Source organism: Limanda limanda, chromosome 19, assembly GCF_963576545.1.
Source record: "Limanda limanda chromosome 19, fLimLim1.1, whole genome shotgun sequence".
In the NCBI taxonomy this organism is placed as follows: Eukaryota; Metazoa; Chordata; class Actinopteri; order Pleuronectiformes; family Pleuronectidae; genus Limanda; species Limanda limanda.
The window spans coordinates 12,177,790-12,196,130 of NC_083654.1; the positions used below are offsets into that span (position 1 = coordinate 12,177,790).

Genomic DNA, 18,341 nt, shown 5'->3' on the forward strand with positions numbered 1-18,341 from the left:
CTTTGTTGGCCTACTCCCATTTTGAGTGAGTTGCCATTAATGTAATTGTTTTTTTTTTTCAATTGCAAAACATTCTCTGTACAAACAGAATCAAACTTCAGATGCACAAATATGTCACATGTCCAAATCTGTTTGTCCCAACTCTTCCACACCAGAGAGCTGAGCTGGCTGGTGCCAAAGTGTTTATATCCAGACGATCTGCGTTTCTTATATCCCAGCTCTCCTCTCCCTCCATGCTGCGTGTTAATTGGTCAAAGCAGAATGAATCACAGGATGGTCACATAGAGGTGTCATGTGATTGGTTGAGATGATACTCCACAGAGAGCGAGCGGTTTTCCAAGATGACTAGATCTTCTTTTTTTTTAAAGTTTGAACTTGATGTATTGTAGTTCCACTGTTCATACCCTCCATCTCCAGCTGCCCCAGAGGCTGTCCTCTACGTCCACAGGCGGGGGAGTCAGGGGGGTGAGGAACAGGATGGAGTGAAGAGCCTGTTTTTGTCTTTACAGCGAGAGAGAGAGAGAGAGAGAGAGAGAGAGAGAGAGAGAGAGAGAGAGGGAGAGAGAGAGAGAGGGAGAGAGAGAGAGAAAGAGAGAGCGAGAGAGAGAGAGAGAGAGCGAGGGAGAGAGAGAGAGAGGGAGAGAGAGAGAGAAAGAGAGAGCGAGAGAGAGAGAGAGAGAGAGAGAGAGAGAGAGAGAGAGAGAGAGAGAGAGAGAGAGAGAGAGAGACTCCATCAATCCATCCATGATCCTTCCCCCGACGCCTTTCACCATAAAAAACTGCTGCTGATTGGTGAGCAAGAGGAGAGAGGAGGGGTGGGTTCAACTGATCGGGGATCAGCGCTGATCATTGTACATATTGATCAGTGATCAGGAGCAGTGAGTGGGTCCAGCCCCTCCTCTCTCCTACACCTATCCCAGTCTCCCCCCTCCCCCGAACCCCAAACCCGATTTCAGCCCATATCAGAGCAGCAGGACCTGTAGACAGAGGTGGCCCCCCCTGGCCCTCCACTGTCAGAGGATGATGCAGCAGCGGCACAGACGCTGGCCACCTCCATGTACAGAGGGAGGGGGTGTCACTGGAGCGAAGTAGGCGTGGACCTTGATCTCCGGAAGATGGGACTGTGTGGGAAAAGAGGTGTGTTAATTACAAAATATAAAGAGGCCAAAAACACAGGAGAAGTCTATAATATGCACATATGTTCAGGATCTGGTAAATTGATCTCTTTTAACTGCAGCCAAGGAATTTATGTTTTCATCTGCGTTGGTTTGTCTGTTATTTAGCAGGATTACACACCAACTACAGGACCAATGACCATGAAAGTTGGTGGAAGGATGTGGTATGAGTCAGGGAAGAACCCCTGACCTTATGGTGCAAATCTGGATCTGGGGGTAGAATTCAGGAGTGTGTGCAATTCTACGGAAGCATTTTGTATTCACTTATGGAAAAAAATCTACTCTACTCTTCGGAAAATTATCCCTTTAATTCAGAAAAACAGGGCCTTGTTTACTTGTGAGCTTAAGAGGCGCATGTTATGTCCTTCAGACTGACTGTTTAACTAAATCCCAGCAAGAAATGAATTGGTGTATTTCCCACAGTGTCAAACCATTGCCTTTAAAGTCAAATAAACTAAATGACAAGTAGATCAAATAAGGTAGAGTATAGTTAAAAAAGGAAGATGGTTTTAAATCCATAGATCCAGTCATCTATACTTTATAGGGCCGAAGACCGTTTTATTTCCACTGACCCGGATGCGTTTGATGCCGGCCCTGGTGACTTGCTGACAGTCGTAGAGCTCAATGCGCTCCAGACGATGGCAGCTCTTCAGGTGCTCAAGGGTGACGTCCGTGATGAGGGGGCAGTTGTCCAGCTCCACCACAGTGAGGCGCTCTTGGCCACAGGTACTGCTGCTCAGAGCTCTGATGCCATCATCTGTGATCAGCTCGCAGTGGGAGAGGGACTGTCCGGGGCACAGCACACAGGGAGATAGATGGATTAAAGCTCCATAAGCATGCAGACAGGAGGAGGCAGGGCCTGGCACTAACTCAGGGCTGAAGGTGTGAATGTTTACCAGTGCTTGCAGACGAGGGCAGTGGATGGACAGCTGAACCAGGGTGTTATCTGTCACCTGATGGGAAGACAAGCTTGGTTAAAGTACTGTTCTCATGTGTGTAGAGGCAGCTAAGAGGCTCAGTTCTCAGCCTTTGGAGGAATGTGTTGCGTGTATTGTCTAGTTCTGAATCCCACAAAAAATGTTTATTTCCTGTGTCACTTCTTCTCCATCTCCATCTCTGTTTTTTGTCTAAAGTAACTTAAAAACTGTCAAAGCCATTGGACTCACTCGCCCTCTTGGCAGGGATGCAATCACATCTGTCTTTCTTCATACAATCTAATCGCTACCCAAACAGATAAAAACCAAGAAACCTTTCCAGATCCAACAGAAACAAATGCCACAAGCATGAAGTTGGTGGTCTCTTACCAAAATACATTCTTCTAAGTCCATTTTTTCAAGCTCGTGACAATTCTGTGAAGATAAACAGACGGGTTTAGGTTTCATGGGAAAAACATTACATCCAGCTCCAGTGATATTGAGGTGAAATGGACGAGTGACCTGACAAAAGGTTCACATCCAAGAAAGCAGGAAGAGGAGAGCAAACTGCAAAACTCACCCTGGCCAGCACCGTGAACCCAGCGTCGGTAACATGGGAGCATCGTGCAGCTTCAAGAATCCTAAAATAACACACACATTCAAGGCTTGTAAGGAAACACTGAGACGACTGGGACTCACTTGAGTGTTTGCATTAATGTTTACAACAATGACATATTATCAGCCAGTCAATAAGGTAGGACCACAGACTGCACATAAAGAAGGACAACATGTCTATTCTCAAAAAGATGAGTCTTTATCGCCACCTAGTTGTTGGCTGCAGTATAGGTCGTAAACACCACCTCCCTTATCTTAGTGGATAGGACATGGAGTAAAAAGTCAAACGAAAACAATAAATAAAATGTTCTCAAAGATGGTTTCTTTCATTTTAGGTAGAGTAGTTCTTATCACACTGGTGTTTGGTCAAGAGCTGTGTTTCCAGATTAGTTTGGTTTTAATTAGTTATTGGATGCTATAAGAAAAGGGTGAAACGTCATGATTGGCAGCTGGGACGGACTCATGACAGGGACACCTCACGAGCACAGATCCATCCCCTGATCGCTTCTGTACAGATGCACAAGATGGCAGCTTTAGTATCCGGCATATTCTAGCTTCATATCTGGATAGCGGGAGGAAGTGGAGACGTGTCGTCCATCTTTATATACAGTCTATAGGTCGATCCTTCTGATCATAATTTACATGGTTTGTGTGTCACTTCTGTAAACAGTGATTCTAGTCCATTTATTTTGTATACAGATGATAGCAGTCACACAGTCAAAGAACATCAATATTCTGTGGCTACTGAAGCAAGCTCAAGTATATACTTAAGATTGGAACAGTTGAGTCCCAGAGCAGTGAGGGAGGCGTCCGTGATGTTACCGCAGCCAGACACACAGAGAATCTGTAGCTTGTGACATCCCCGGCACAGACTGACCAGGCCGTCATCTGTTATTTGCTGGAGGCAACGGAGGACAACACGAAAAAACTAATTAAGAAAAAAAGGAGGCACAAAGAAACTCCCCTACACATTATTATCAGTCCCCCCCCCCCCCTCCTCCCAATAACACAATCAAATGTTCCTCTTACTGTGCAAGACTGCATGTTGATAGTGGTGAGTTCTGGGCAGTGTTTCTGAAGGTGCTTCAATGCTCCATCTTCCAGCTGCGTTCAAATAAAATGCAGAATATTGTCAGTCACAGATCAATAACATCCTGTATGTGTTGATGTATCTGCTACAACTACAAATAAACTATTAGTGGCTCGTGATTGAAATACACCTTAAACAATTTCACCCAATTCCCTGTTTTGCTAATTGACCAGTAGTGGTTTTGCATGACTAATGAGCCCCCAAATATGATTCCTGGGGTTACTGTGATTTTTATTCCAGGGAAGAAAAGAAGACTTTGGTGAGAAAACAACCTGGAGAAAGTGTTGTCTCCACCAGAGTCAGCAGAAAAGGAAAATGCCAACATAAGAAGAACAAATACCACAGGATGGAAAATGTAGTGTGTTTGGAATTGTAAGCGGGGAAAATGGCATATTTATCTTCAGTGAGTCCTATGAGTGTGTACTGTGTGTAACAGTTTTGGTTCATTTGAATAAGAGAATCTATAGGTTTCAGAGTTTTCTGTGTTTTTACCATGTCTTTTTAGTCTTTCTTCAGTAGAATCATTTTATGAGCTGAATGTAAACATCTGAGGTTGAGTGAAGTTGTTTACAGTAACCTTTGGTGTCCTCAGCAGCAGGTAACATCAACTGCATCTCAATGAATGAGACAATATAAATCAGATAAAAGTATCTATTTTCTTTAACATTTTTTGGTATTTTATTGTGAAACTTTAAATAAAACACAAATGATTAGCTGTAGTTATGGTCAATACTCAGGCTACGTACAGAGCTACAAATGAAGTGTTTATTCACCAACATAAGTAGAAATAAATGGGAAAAACCTGCAATGATTAAAAATGCTTTGTAAATTTCCACAAAAAGGGCATAACAGGCTCCCTGTAATAAAAAAATATATATTTATTTCTTGCTGTGCCATGCACACGTGTCTGTATCTCTGTGGAGTGTGTGTTATATAGTGTACCTGTGTGCAGCCTCTGAGGAACAGCACTCGTAAACCGTTGCAGCCTCTCGCGAGAGCTTCGATGCCGTCACGTGTGATCTGGTCACACCACGACAGGTTCAACATCTCCAGCATTCTGCAGCCGTCACTGGACACAGACACCAAGGCCATTCACAATGCACGTAGAGACAAGCATAGTGCATATGTTTCTATTTATTGAAGAGTTCAATTTAGAACAGAGTGCACATTTGTACAGTGAGCGTGTGCACGACTACACAGCAATCCACAGCACACACCACACAATCTCTCATAAGGAGAAACTCCTGACTAGTATATCTAGTATCTGCCTCTTTATACCCCATTAACCATCTTCCACTCTGAAAGGCAGCATTTGTCCCTGTCACATAATTTGTCAGCGGGTGGAAAATCATGCTAGAAGCTGCAGAGTGTGAACTATATTTAGGTTTATGTTTATTTATTTAGCACTGATACATATGTATTTGTGGGGACCTGTTAACTGTTTCCATGTTAGTGCTGATGGGGGTTTGGATATGTGAGGGTTCACTGTAGTAAGTCAGTGTGCAGGTTCTTTACCTGACAGCCTTGAGGGAGTGGTTGCTGATGGACACGCAGGAGGTGAGATCTAGTTGTTTGAGTTTCGAGCAAAACTTGCTGAGGCTGAGGCAGGTGCTGTCGGTGATCTTGGTGCAACCGTTTAAGTTCAACACTTCGATGTTCCTGCAGTTCTGAGCAAACGTCCTGGGAAACAATCGAACAGGGACGAGGAAGAAGGGGAATTACTTCATTTGGTTTCAGTGCATAAGTAAGAAGACTGATGCTGGGAGCTGCTTGGGAACCAATTAACAGAGTCATCTACAGGCCCTTGGGGGCTGTACAACTGCTGCATGTTTGTTTTTTTCATGTCACTGTTATACATAAGCCTCTAAATGAACAGCTTGTATTTCCTTAAATGAGCTGCTTGTAGAGGTGATAGAAATCTTCAAATTAAGCCATGTAAAGTCACAGATCAAGAGGTTTTATGTAAAAACCAAAGTACATCACAATCGGTCTTCTTTTTTGTTTGTGTCTGTTCACAGTAAAGTGAGATTAAATGGTATGAAAAAAGAGAGTTTCAAGCACACAGTCCCACGGGACTGAGTGGGCGCAAGCGGCTTAAACTTTAAACACAGTCACGCAAGGATGAAAACAGCAAGTAATCAAAACAACAAGGGAGTGACATTGATTAAAAGCCAAATCAGAAGTAGACTGTGGCTCGGTGGTCAGTGTGTGTCAGAGAGACCGCAAGACTCTCACTTCATGGATGCATCTCCCACGCTCAGACAGCCCCTGAGGCTCAGCTGCCTCAGGAAGCCTCCACAACGCTTGGAAATGTTCTCCACCACCCGCCCCTGAGAGACGCAGGGAAGGAAAGAGAAAGGGAGGGAGAGAGAGAAAGAGAGAGAAAGAGAAATATGAGTCGGTCTGGGCCACAGGACAGAGGATCAGCTGTGACGTCACATTGGGCACCAAAGCCTACTGACCCAGCACTAAGCCTTGGGCAGGATAATGCTACTCAACACTAACACACACATGCAGCACATACAGTATCTACGAGCCCACACACACAAATACTGTCCATTTCCCTTTATTTCCCCTCTCTTACGAAAACACACCCCTCACCTCGATGTCGGTCTGGAAGTTGAACAAGTCGATCTTCTGCCAGTTGCTGCCATCGAGGGCCAGGACATTCCACGCCTGAGAGAGTAACAGACAGGTTGTGGACAGAGACAGACAAGTGGGTCAGACAGGGGAGGGAGGAAGGTGACTCTCTTATCATAATGTGTGCCAGAACTTCCATTGTGTAGCACTGAGTAGGTGTTTGTACACTGCGGACATTTATTCAGTTTCTCTCTTGAAGTGCAGCAGCAGGGTTTTCCCCATTTTAACACTTTTCCATCTAGAACTTCTAAATCGTGCAGATGTGCTGATTTGTTGACTCCACAGACAAATGTTTTCACCCTGGTTGGTTTCTTTGTTGGTAAGAATGTTTGTTTTTAAGCAAGATTGCACAAAAACAACTGACGGGTTTCCATGAAACTTGGTGGAAGGATGTGGTATGAGTCAGGGAAAAACCCATAAAATATTGATGCGGGTGCAGATCCGGATCAGGGGACGGATTTAGGATTTTTTCACTTTCTTTAACATTGCAGGATAGGGCGTTATTCACCATTGTCAGCAGTTTCCCAGGGAAAAAATTATCTTGATGGATCTTGATGAAGGATTGAAAGATTGAAATCTATGAGTGTGTGAAATTTGGTGCAGTTTGATTAACTGTTGGGCCTTGATGGAGGTATTCGCTCTACTGAGTGGCATCTATGTTTTTTATCACTGTTATCTGAAGATGGTGCGATCAAAATAATTTTGATCACACAAACAAAGTTGCTTGAAGACACTGCCTTGGTCTATTGGGGTTTTCTTGCCGTCAAAATGTTAATCAATTACTTTCAATTAATCAAGAGTGGGTCGTTAACTAATCAGATGGTCGGTAGTTTGATCCCCAGCTCCTGAGCAAGACAATGAAATCTGAATTGCCCCCCCTGTGCCATCAGTGTTCAAATCAATGACTTCTATCTATTCCTTAGGTGTGAATGTGACCTGTAGTCTGAAAGTGGACAAGAAAAGTGCAATATAAACGCAGTCCATCATAACAGTGCAGACACAAAGAACAGCTGCACGACGCTGTGCAGAGACGAAATAAACTACCCGAAAACATCGAGCAGAAAATGTGCTGTGTCACTGAGGCATCAAATAAATTGGAGCAGTTGTGAGAGCAGCAGCCACCACAGCTCTGCATTCACAGCGCACGTGCCAAGCACTTGGTATTATTCACAGATAGCTCATTCATAAATGGCTTTCAGCTGCAGTGCACTGTGGCACAGCAGTGATCCACGAACACACAACCAGCAGATGGCACTATATTATAGACCTTTCTAGAGAATTCAACAGTAGTAAATCTGTTACAACCTAACTACACCATAGTTAAGAAATGCATGTGTATTACGGGGTGTTTGGAGGTGTAGGTGCTTACCTTTGATACTTGTGCACATCTACAGAGCGTTACCACATCTAAATAGGAGAATATTCTAGAAAGAGACAAAAACAACAGGATGAGTTTGTTTCAGATCACTGATGGTTGTCAGATAAAGAGTTCTAGTCAAACTTTTTATTTGAATATTTTCCCTGGGGTGTTAGTGAGTATATGTGTTAGTCTGTAAAAAGCAGAACAATCCCCTGTGTTTGGTTGACGGCAGGAGAGACCCACAGACACGCAGTGTTTGAGCTGTGGGCCGTCCGTCCACAAAGGGCTGCATGCAGCAGGCTACTGGGTCAGCTCAATCCATTAATCTGCCAATGAGTAATCTCTGGAACTCAGACAAGCAAGGCCACAGACAGCCCGGGATAGATAGATAAACATATATACATGTACTGGAGCCTGCACGTATGAAACCAGTGGTTACATGGTGTGTTACGGCTCAGAGACGTCCCTTAAGGGGGGCGCATCTATACAGAGGTTGAGGTATTCAGAGAATTGTACTGGTGCCAAAGCTTTGAGTGCAGCTGGGGTCTGAATGTCCTTTTAACCCTCGGAAACAGGAGCTGCCCATTGTTTCCTTCATATAGATGCAGACAAAGGCTGTGTGTTTTGATGTGTGTTTGGCCGGGGCATGTTGGGACATGCCTCTCTAATCTATACCGGAGTCTTGTGTCAGGGAGCACATGCACACAATCGACAAGGACACACACACACACACATTCACAGTTCTTGAAGTTACTGCAGGCCACCAGAGAAGTCGACCAATCAGGCGGGCACTCATCGATCGGCGTTCTAATAACTGGTTAATGGCTATGACGCTGCCCATTGATCCACTGTCTGTTTAAATCAATCACAGTTTGACTTTCCATTATGTGTGAGAGAAGCTTCTTTACCAATCAGAGAAGAATTCTGTTAATCGAGCTCACAGGAAAGCAATCAATCGATCTGTTTTGGTGACTCCTGCTTTGAGTCCTGCTACAGTGATTGACATTTGTACTTAATAGAATTACAACAGTCGAGATCAGCTCTGACTTTTACAGCATTTACTGATTACCTGAACTTGAATAAGGTCAGACTCGAAATGAGCAATGATTGAATTTAAGACAATTGGAGTATTCTGGTCATGTAGTCATGTGTATGTCTTAATTGCATTATAACGTCCTTTTGGAGTTTTCAGAGCATTTTGTGACATCAACATCATGAATATGAATATGGAATATATGAATGAATTAGTCTACAGCAACTCATGTAAACACCACAATCTAAATAATGTCTAATGCAGAATAGGGTCAATAGCCTGAATATTGCTGTCCATGTAGACACAGACTCCGCCCTTGAGTGTTGCATAAGATTGAGGAAAAAATAAAATTGAAAGAAGAGAGGAGATGATATGATAGAGCAAAATTCCACATCAACATCATAAGTACTGCATGTTTTTCACCTCACTACACGCAAGGGAGCTGTTATGCTGCCTCTGAACTCAGACAGAACAGAGAACAAGTTATTAGCCTTTGATTGCTCTATCAAACCCGGGCCCTTTTTTTCCTGACACGGTACATAATAGGATTTTAATAGAGCATAGTCCCATTTGTTGACAAAATGTACACCTGTTCCTTCAAGCATGGCTAGATAAGAGAGAGTCAAGCCTTGGCTGTGAGTCTGGGACTGGTTGCTATGGTAACTCCAGTCAGACATGAATTTGGCTGGTGGTGGTGAGGGTGCTGAGTCAGTGCTTCTAGGTAAGAGGACCCTGAACCACTCTGAATTCTCCCTCTCCGGGGCTCATCTGTCAGACAAGGTTCTTCAATATCACGTCGCGGTTTTAACAGTTTATATACGTGCTGCGCTGGCCTAGATATCAGCTGTTTACAATGCACCAACCGACTGGCAGGCACACAAAACAAGTCAGATACACAAGCTCGCTCACAGCGATACATTAAGCAAACAGTGACGTTAATGAGAAGTCTAATTAATCAAATTAACTGATTAATTAGTTAGTAATCCTGTGGCAACACGTACCACAGGGGTTATCTATTCCAGCGGTTACACATTTTTTTGATTGGTGAATTAGTAATTGGTTCCATTATAATTAAATGCTTTTCTTGTATTTCATGCATTTCAGTATCTTTGGACTGTTGGTCAAATCAAACATGCAATTTGAATATTTTGTCTTGGGCTAATTTATATGCATATTCAAAGTGGTGTGAATTAAGAGTCCAGGAAGTACTACCTTTGATGTATTGCATTCAAAGGCCTACACACAGACATACACTTGATTTTGATAAAAGCTACTGAGACTAAACAACATCACTGTGTTTACCATGCTGACAGGGCAGAACAAAATTATAACACAAGCAACAAACACAAGCAACCCACTTTGGTTCATAAACAAGATTTACTTCAAACACTGTGAGGCTTCTTCAGAGCTGATGTTGTGCTAAGTCTCTCAACATGACACATGTGACATTAAGTCATGTGCTATCGCGAGCAAGTGCATGTGAGAGCATGTTTTTTTTCTGTGCACCAGTGAAAGTACGCTGGTGGCAGTGGGTGTACTGGTAGTCTCCGTGGAGACACAGCTGGAGCAGCAGAAGAGCACAGCACTGCGGAAATCCCCACCAGCTAAGACAAGCTATTTATAGCACACATACACCAATATACAGTTTACATAGGGCCAGCAGAGTTCCACGCACAACCACACGCACACTATCATCCACATATAAATCAGTGTGGATGATGAACATGGCTGAGTGCATGTGTGATGTCAGATTTATGCTCAGCTGCTGCCTATATTGGTCTGTAGGTCACACAGATAACACAACCTCATTTCAGACTGGTGACCAACGTGCATCATATAACACACACAACTAGTGGCAGTACAGACATACACACACCTACACAGTGTTTGAGGCTGCTTCAGCTAATGAGTAACCCTGACCTTTGTCCCAGGGTATGTTGTGTTTTTCGTGTGTGTGTCCATGTGTGTATGTGGATGGGGGAGATTCCATATTATTAATCTTACCTAAGAAGAAGCTCTTTAGGGAGCTTCTTGTTAATGGGGGCTTCGTCGCTGTTTGAGAACACCTGCCGAGACACAAGATAAACAATGACATTTGAGTGATGTGTTGTGTGTGTGAGGTGGTCAAGAGCAATGAGACAGAAGCTGTTGCAATATCAACACAGATCAAAACAGTAATTTAAGAGCATCATTGTCATCTGCAGCAAATCCACCACAAAAGACTACATACCAAAAACCACTGTCGGGAATAATTTAGTTTTATATCTCAAACTCAATATTTTTTTACCACAAACATAGGTTATTGCATTATATTTACATTTATTGATGAGAAACAAGCTATTAATTCCTCAAGTTACACTAATAAACAAGCCAGAGCTACATTTGGCTTTCCACGTCCCTTCTTACAAGCTTATAATTCTGTTAGCCTGGTCAGCTTGTTGGCATGCTTATCTCAATTAGTCTCCTCACTGGATGTCTGGCCATCTGCTGAATGGGACACACATACACACACAGACACACACACACACATACACACTTGCAGGTGATTCAAGTCAGACCTGTTTATGTGAAGAACAGAGGCAGAACATTCTCGATCAGGTGGGCCGTATTCAGCACATGAATTTAAATCACGGCAAACACCCACATTTGCTGTGCCTCTGCAGACACGCATCCTGCCAGTGATACCCCTGTATCCTCAAAGACTCCGAAGCTTGCTTCTAATGAGGGGGACTCCCCCGCTGTTTCAAACGCAAACACGAACAGTGAAATATGGAGAACACAAAAGGGGAGCGGAGAAAGGCACAGTGGGGAAAACAGGTTGATTCTGGGGAAACGCCTCGGCTCCAGCTAGCTCTGCGACAGCTGCAAGCTCCTCGAAAGAGAAAGCAATAAGGGAAGATGGGGGGAAAGAGGGAGGAAGTTGGGAAGCGTAGGGAAGTATAGAGACAGAGAGAAGAGGAAGGACGAAAGGACTAGTGGAAAAATGTGTGCAGAAGTCACTAATAAAACCAGAGAGTGAAAGGAGAGGGGTGAGTGGGGAGGAAGGTGAGAAGGAGAGGACTAAAGGATAGGAAGTGAGGTCGTGAAGATAAAGGAGTTGATCCAGTCAAGGCCCAAACAAAGATTAACTGGTTTGGATTTTAACTTCTATGTTAAGCAGACAGCGTAGTCTGAAACACAATTCTGAACCTATCGATTAACCATATCCAATAATAGCTCCAGGTTATAGGCAAAACCTTGTACATCACCGGTCCTCATATGACCATTTATTATTGAATAACAGAATATCACAATCTACCCATTAGCTTTGGGGCCAACTCCCAACATGAAAAGCTTATTAAAAGGCTCAACAAAAGTTCAATACTAAATACTTTATCACCAGCACCGTTTTCATCATTAGAGAGGAAAATGGAACTAGGGTTTTCTTCACCATTGATAAACTTCTAAATCCAATCGTCCTTCAACACACTCACTCAGGCATCTGCTTTTAAATGTGAAGAATTTGAAAGCTTTTTTAAAGACAGTCAACTATGCAAGGGCGTCAATGCTAATAAAGCAAATAAATCCTGTGATACACCCAAAGACATCCCCCAGAAATTTTGATGTTTTTAACAAACCCTAACCTAATCCTAACCCAAGATCCTTCCATTCTCAAGATATCCTGGAAACGGTATATTTCCCACTGCATTTATGACTACAGTGAAAACTGTACTTTAAAAAAAAATATTGAATTTAGATAACACTAGAGGCCTCTATCTTACCTAACCTTTTTCATTTTTAATCAACTCAATATCTTCTTCAATGAAAACAGGATCCTTGGGAAATACTAATCAAGTTTTAGATCCGATCAAAGAACAGGAACATCTTTGTTCTTTGAGATTTCAGTGCAGCATTTGACACCATTGATCACAACATTTTAATTCGCTGCCTTGACAACTGGGTCGGTCTCACTGAAGGTGTTTTGATCTGGTTTTAAACTTGCATTACAGGAAGAGAATTGTATGCTAGTCTCTGGGATCATGTGTCTGCTAAAGAGACTTTTTGCCTAACAAAGCTGAGAGGGTCCCCTTCTATTCCATGATACCACACTGTACATATATACCGAGCCAACCAACCCAGACTCCATGGCCTCATCCATGAATCAGGGTGGGGGACCAAATCCCAAATTGAAAGTCGAGTGGCTCTACCATCTGTGAATGTAAGAAGCAGTGTTGCAACTTAATACTCTCAATGTGTCATATTACTTTTAATGCATCCTTAAAATAACAGTAAAAACCTGTGCACAGACTTCAGACCAAGTTTATGTTGGTCAAAAGAACAAAAAGTCAAAAGAATAGTTTTCCACTTCCTCAAGTTAATAATGTACCTGACCATGCATCATTCGAGTCCAACACACAAGTGTGTATTTTCTATTTAAAACAATATACAGTAGCTTCACACTTAGCGTCACTTTGTGCTTTAATACACAGCCCTCAGTATCATTTCAGAATCAGATCTAAGCCTTGGGCAAATGTGGCTGAGGGGGTAGAGTGGTCGTCCTCTAGCCAGAAGGTCGGCAATTCGATCCCAGTATTCCCCATTCTGTATGCCAAAGTGTCCTTGGGCAAGATACTGAACCCTGAATTGCCCCTGTCATTTGTCATGGAAAAAGTGCTGCCCATAGATGGACTGTATGAATGTCATGGGTGAATGGCAAAAAACTGTCCCATAAAAGTGCTTTGAGTAGTCAGGACTGGGAAAACCGCAATATAAATACAGACCATTTACTATTCACTTTCAACCCCATGTTAGGCGGATGACCCAGACAGTCTTCTTCCACCTGAGAAAAGTATTAATTAATAATTACCTACAAGGCTTTTAATGGCATAGCACCGTCATGCATCTCTGACTTTTCACTATGCTATCAGCCACCAAAGGAGATCCTCTGACTCTGAGCTGGTCTTTGTGCCCAAAGCACTCCACAAAAAAAGCTTTTATTAATAATTCACCAAAACAGTGGAAAGCCCTGCTCATGTAAACAGGCCACCTCTGTGGAGACCTTAAACCATACATTTACCAAAAGCTTTTAGCCAACCATCTTTTTCACAAACGTTCATTTCTAACAATTTGTTCTAATTGTTTATGTTTCCAACGTAAAGCACTTTAGCGTATCAATGGTTCAATACAAATAAAGTTACTACTATCATTGTTATTGTCTGACTCAGTATTGTATCTAGCTTCAACCTAGTAAATGGAGATTAATTCGACTGAAATGATACAATGCTGTGAGTACATGATGTCAGGAGATCTGTCAACAGACAGGGCCTACGGTATGTTGACTCAGTGTCTCTCTAAAGCCAGAGGTGCTTTAGGATTTAAGACTAAATTTAGATTTAATTCCGAACCACCTCTGTAACACATCACTGATTTTTGACCTCTCTCTCGACAGACACCTGGTTACAGATGATCTCAACAGGCTGCGATCAAACCTCTGGGTTTTATGTTAGATTATGAACAAAGGAAACAGACCCAGACAAATGTCAGTTCTTAGCTATAGTCACTGAAAGATCCAGACATTTGAGATTACTGCTGAAACATTTAAGTCATGTGTCAATAGAAGGAATGATCATGAGTCATTTAGTAAGGAAAAAAACATAAACCTCTGTCTTAATTTCTTTAAAGGTTGAAACTGAGAATCATTTTCAGTACTGTTTAGTTTCTCAGTTACTGATTTGGTCATAAAATGCCTACAGCAACTTCCTGAGGACAAAGGGTTGTCCTCAAATGACCCTTTTTGTTCAACCAAGGATATTGAGCATAATAAAGTAAAAGAAACACAAGCAGTTATCTCAGACCTTTATGAAGCAGGAATCTCAATCTAGTTGGAATTTTTCTCTAAATTTGACTTTGGGCAATGAATCAATCATCCACATTAATGCTCATTAAATTGTTGTTCACCCAGCAACTAATCAACTCATCATTGCCGCTCTTATCATACATTTAATATCTGCTGACAAACAATTGAATAAATTCAATTTGTGCATCAGTGAAAAGAAAAAAAAAACGTTGATCAGAACAAAGAAATTACAGCACAGCCTCTCTCTCTCTGTGTTGTGTAACCCTAACTCCATGAAAGACGCTGCCAGATGCGATGGTATGTATGAACATGGTATTTGCTGTGTGATCTCAGCTGTAGATATGGCATCATGACAGCGGGGGGGTCAAAGCCGTCTCTGGTACGCATGCTTCATTAAAAATGATCACCTCAGCATTCTGGTGCCTTCGGTCCCCGTGCTAGCAGAGCAGCATTCCCAAGCAGGGAGTTCCTCTCTGCAGTCAGACTCCTCTTCCTAGACAGTGCACAACAGGCTGGGTAGAAATCTGTTTTTTTAACTTGCAGGGCTCTGGTCTACAGATTCTTTGCCACGATAAAGCAATAATGACGAAATTAGATCTAGGTTGTATAGCAGGATAAATTATGGGCCTGCAACTACAAGGGGCTCATGCAAGGTGTTCATTATAAAGCATCATCTCAGGTGTTACAATATTAGACAACGCTCTGACGTCCTACTCTGTTACCCCCTTACTTTTCATTCTCTCCCAGTTACACACCAGCTTGATTCCCACTGTACACTGGTTTCCAACTAAGAAGCTTACAGCTCTGTTGAGAAATCCACCGATATGGCGACACACCACTACCGCCCTCAGTTCTCACTCACTTAGACACACATGTTCAAGCCGAGGCAGCTGAGCGCCTGATGGAGAAAGTCAAGTACCATCAAGTCAAGAAGAATGTCGACAATGCATGAATGTTATTAGAGATAAACAATGCCCATGGGAGAGACACAACTTGTTGGATGGGAGTTGATTTAAGGCTTTTGCACGACTGCGAGAAAAAACATTGACAAGGCAAATTTTCCACAGTGGTAATGATTATATTACACATCAATCAAGCCAAGCTGTGCTCTAAAATGATCTGCAGAACTATGCGGTGGAGCAGGTTGAAGACGACTAAGTACATCCACTCAAACGAGACACCAATGTGCAGTTTTAATGGTATTTCTGCTTTTGCTGTACAATCCTTGACATTTTGAATGCAGTTGAAGTCGAGTATTTTCTTTACCTAGAAATTGAGGTCTGACATGCGTTAACCAAGAAAGCGTTTACCACCATATCGAGGCATTAATGGAAGGGTGTGGGAGGAAGCATGATCATTTATAGCCTTCATTGTAGCCGCATGCAGTGTATGACTATTATGAATGTTGAACACAGCAAGTATGTGTGTCTGTGTGTGTGTGTGTGTGTGTCAGTGGCTCTCAGAGATCCATGCAAACCTCCTGTGGCAGCTGTCATTCACAGGTTATCACAGGACGTGTCACCGGTTGTTTTCATTGCAGTGTTACCTGCCAAACCCGAGTGGTGACTAATTCAATGCTGCTACACACTGCTTGTATTTACAACACACACACTCTCCATCCATCCGTCCACCCGTCCATCCGCAGCACCCCCTCCTCCCTCCCTCCTCCCTCCTCCTGTCACCTCAGGCGACCGCTCCAGCCAAGTGTCGGCCCCCTGATGTATGGACAAGCCCTCGGCCACAGCCCCCCCCTCCTCCGTCCCGGGCTCCGTGTCCCCGCTGCACGTCGGGCTGCGGCAGGACGACAGCAGGATTTGGGATTACCCTTGACCGACAGCACGCCTCGGTTCTCATGTAGAATTAGAAGCAGCGGAACGCACACACACACGCACACATACACACACACACGCAGACACACACACACACGCACACTATGAGACAAACAGTTGAACCCCTGGTGGTCCCCTCCCTGTGTCATACCTCGAACCGGCCCTTGGTGATACCGTTCATGTCTGCGGCGGCGGCGGAACCTCCGTGCCACAGCCCGCACACACCAGCCGAGCCCTTATTGTGTCTGTCGCCGTGTTATTGTGGGTCTCTCTCGGTGTGTGTGTGTCGGTCCTCACACCCTCCACCTCCCTCACCCCGCAGCCGGCAGCGAGGCTCCTGTCTCCCGGGGCAGCGAGGGTGCGCTTGGCGTCGGTCCGGGGCGGCCTGCGGTGGCGGTGCCTGTCGTCGTCTCGGAGAGCCCCGGCTCCCCAGCGCGTCTCATCACAGGGCTAGCGAGAAAATAACAATAATAACATGGACGGTCTGTCAAGTGACTTCACTTCCGCCTCTCCCTTCATCGCTCCAGCGCCAGTCAGTTGGTCCCGCACCTCACGAGTTGGGGGATGAGAAGGGGGGGGGTTGTGGGAGAAAAACACCACAACAACACGGGAGGCGTGAAATCACCGCAACGCTTCGGATCTGCCCCGCACGATGGCGACTGACACGAGCGTTTTCTTCACGGTTCTTCTGTTTACTTGCGGGAGCGAGAGAGAGAGAGAGAGAGAGAGAAGGGGGAGGGACCACGTGACGTCATTGCTGCGGGAAAAAGCACGCGTGGCCGATTTGTTTTGATTGGAGGGGGGGGGGGGGTGCTTGCAGAGATCGAGGAGAAATACGACAAAGATTTCGTTTTTTTCTTCTTTGTGTAATTATTGTTTTTAATCGAGCCGGCGAGGGATTTAAAAAGAAGGGAAACGATCACATCGAGCTAAGATGTCCTCAGTGTTAGAGATGTGCAAGTCTGACACATTCAGGCAACCTGCAGACACACACACACACACACACACACACACTGAATGTCATTATGCTTTATGCAAACTGTTGAAATCAAAGGCAATATCAAAATAGCCTGCAACTGAATAGTAAGATGAGCAAAAGTATTTGCAAAATATACTTAAAGTAACAATAGAAGTCATACTCATCACGACAACGTCCATTGTTCATTGTATAAATGATTAGATTATTAGCACTTATAAGTAGTATTTGTTGTAGTTGGTTGAGATTTGTCTAAAACTTCTGCATTATAAAGTTACACAACCTCAGAAAGATCTCAACCAAAGGTCTACCATCTCTCAAATGTTCCGTACATGATTATTTGTGTCTTGCAACAAATAAAGAAAGAAAAAAAGTGAAGGTTGCAGCAGTTAAGCTTGACGTTGATTTGCATAGACACAGGGTGAAGTTTTCCTGCATGGGCCAATTGTTTTCACTTCCGCTATCACATTACTTCACAGGAGCAGGATTAGTTTTTTTCAGAAGCTGTCCCCGTATTTCATTTGAAATAATGAAAGAAACTATAGCTGTCGAATAAATAAAGTAAAATGGATTTCCCTTATAACCTCAGGTACAGCCAATTGATGTTTAAGAACATAACACACGTGTCCCTGCTGTTGCATTGTTACCTTTACTTCAGTGAATAATGCAAGCACTTACCATTATTGTTAAATGTCTGCAGATTGATTGCTGCAGACAGACTGTGAGTTATAAAGCCTGAGTGAAACATCTTCAAACACGCTCCCACAGTCCACAGCTAGATGGCGCTCTATCCCACCACACTAATCTGTGTTCATCCTGAGCTGTTACAAGAACATAATCTCTTCAGCACAGTGCTGGCTACTCTAGTGTAAC

The 18,341-nt window shown here is 43.5% G+C and overlaps 1 protein-coding gene across 3 annotated transcripts; it reads right to left on the reverse strand.

Moving 5' to 3' along the window:
• Positions 1–951: 951 nt before the first annotated feature.
• On the reverse strand, positions 952–17,163 carry fbxl2 (F-box and leucine-rich repeat protein 2). 3 transcript variants are annotated; one of them, XM_061092919.1, is made up of 14 exons: positions 16,644–17,163; positions 10,832–10,893; positions 7,804–7,858; positions 6,396–6,470; positions 6,030–6,124; positions 5,310–5,474; positions 4,737–4,863; positions 3,734–3,808; positions 3,472–3,602; positions 2,670–2,730; positions 2,480–2,524; positions 2,072–2,128; positions 1,748–1,960; positions 952–1,121 (listed from the first exon to the last, which is right to left on the reverse strand). In XM_061092919.1, the coding sequence occupies exons 1-14, from the start codon at positions 16,671–16,673 to the stop codon at positions 1,014–1,016; spliced, it is 1,299 nt and encodes a 432-aa protein (XP_060948902.1). In that variant the 5' UTR covers positions 16,674–17,163; the 3' UTR covers positions 952–1,013. The 3 variants fall into 3 exon arrangements, with proteins under 3 accessions (XP_060948902.1, XP_060948901.1, XP_060948903.1); XM_061092918.1 differs by having other exon boundaries at positions 1,748–2,128; XM_061092920.1 differs by lacking the exon at positions 10,832–10,893 and having other exon boundaries at positions 1,748–2,128; positions 16,644–16,661.
• Positions 17,164–18,341: the final 1,178 nt, after the last annotated feature.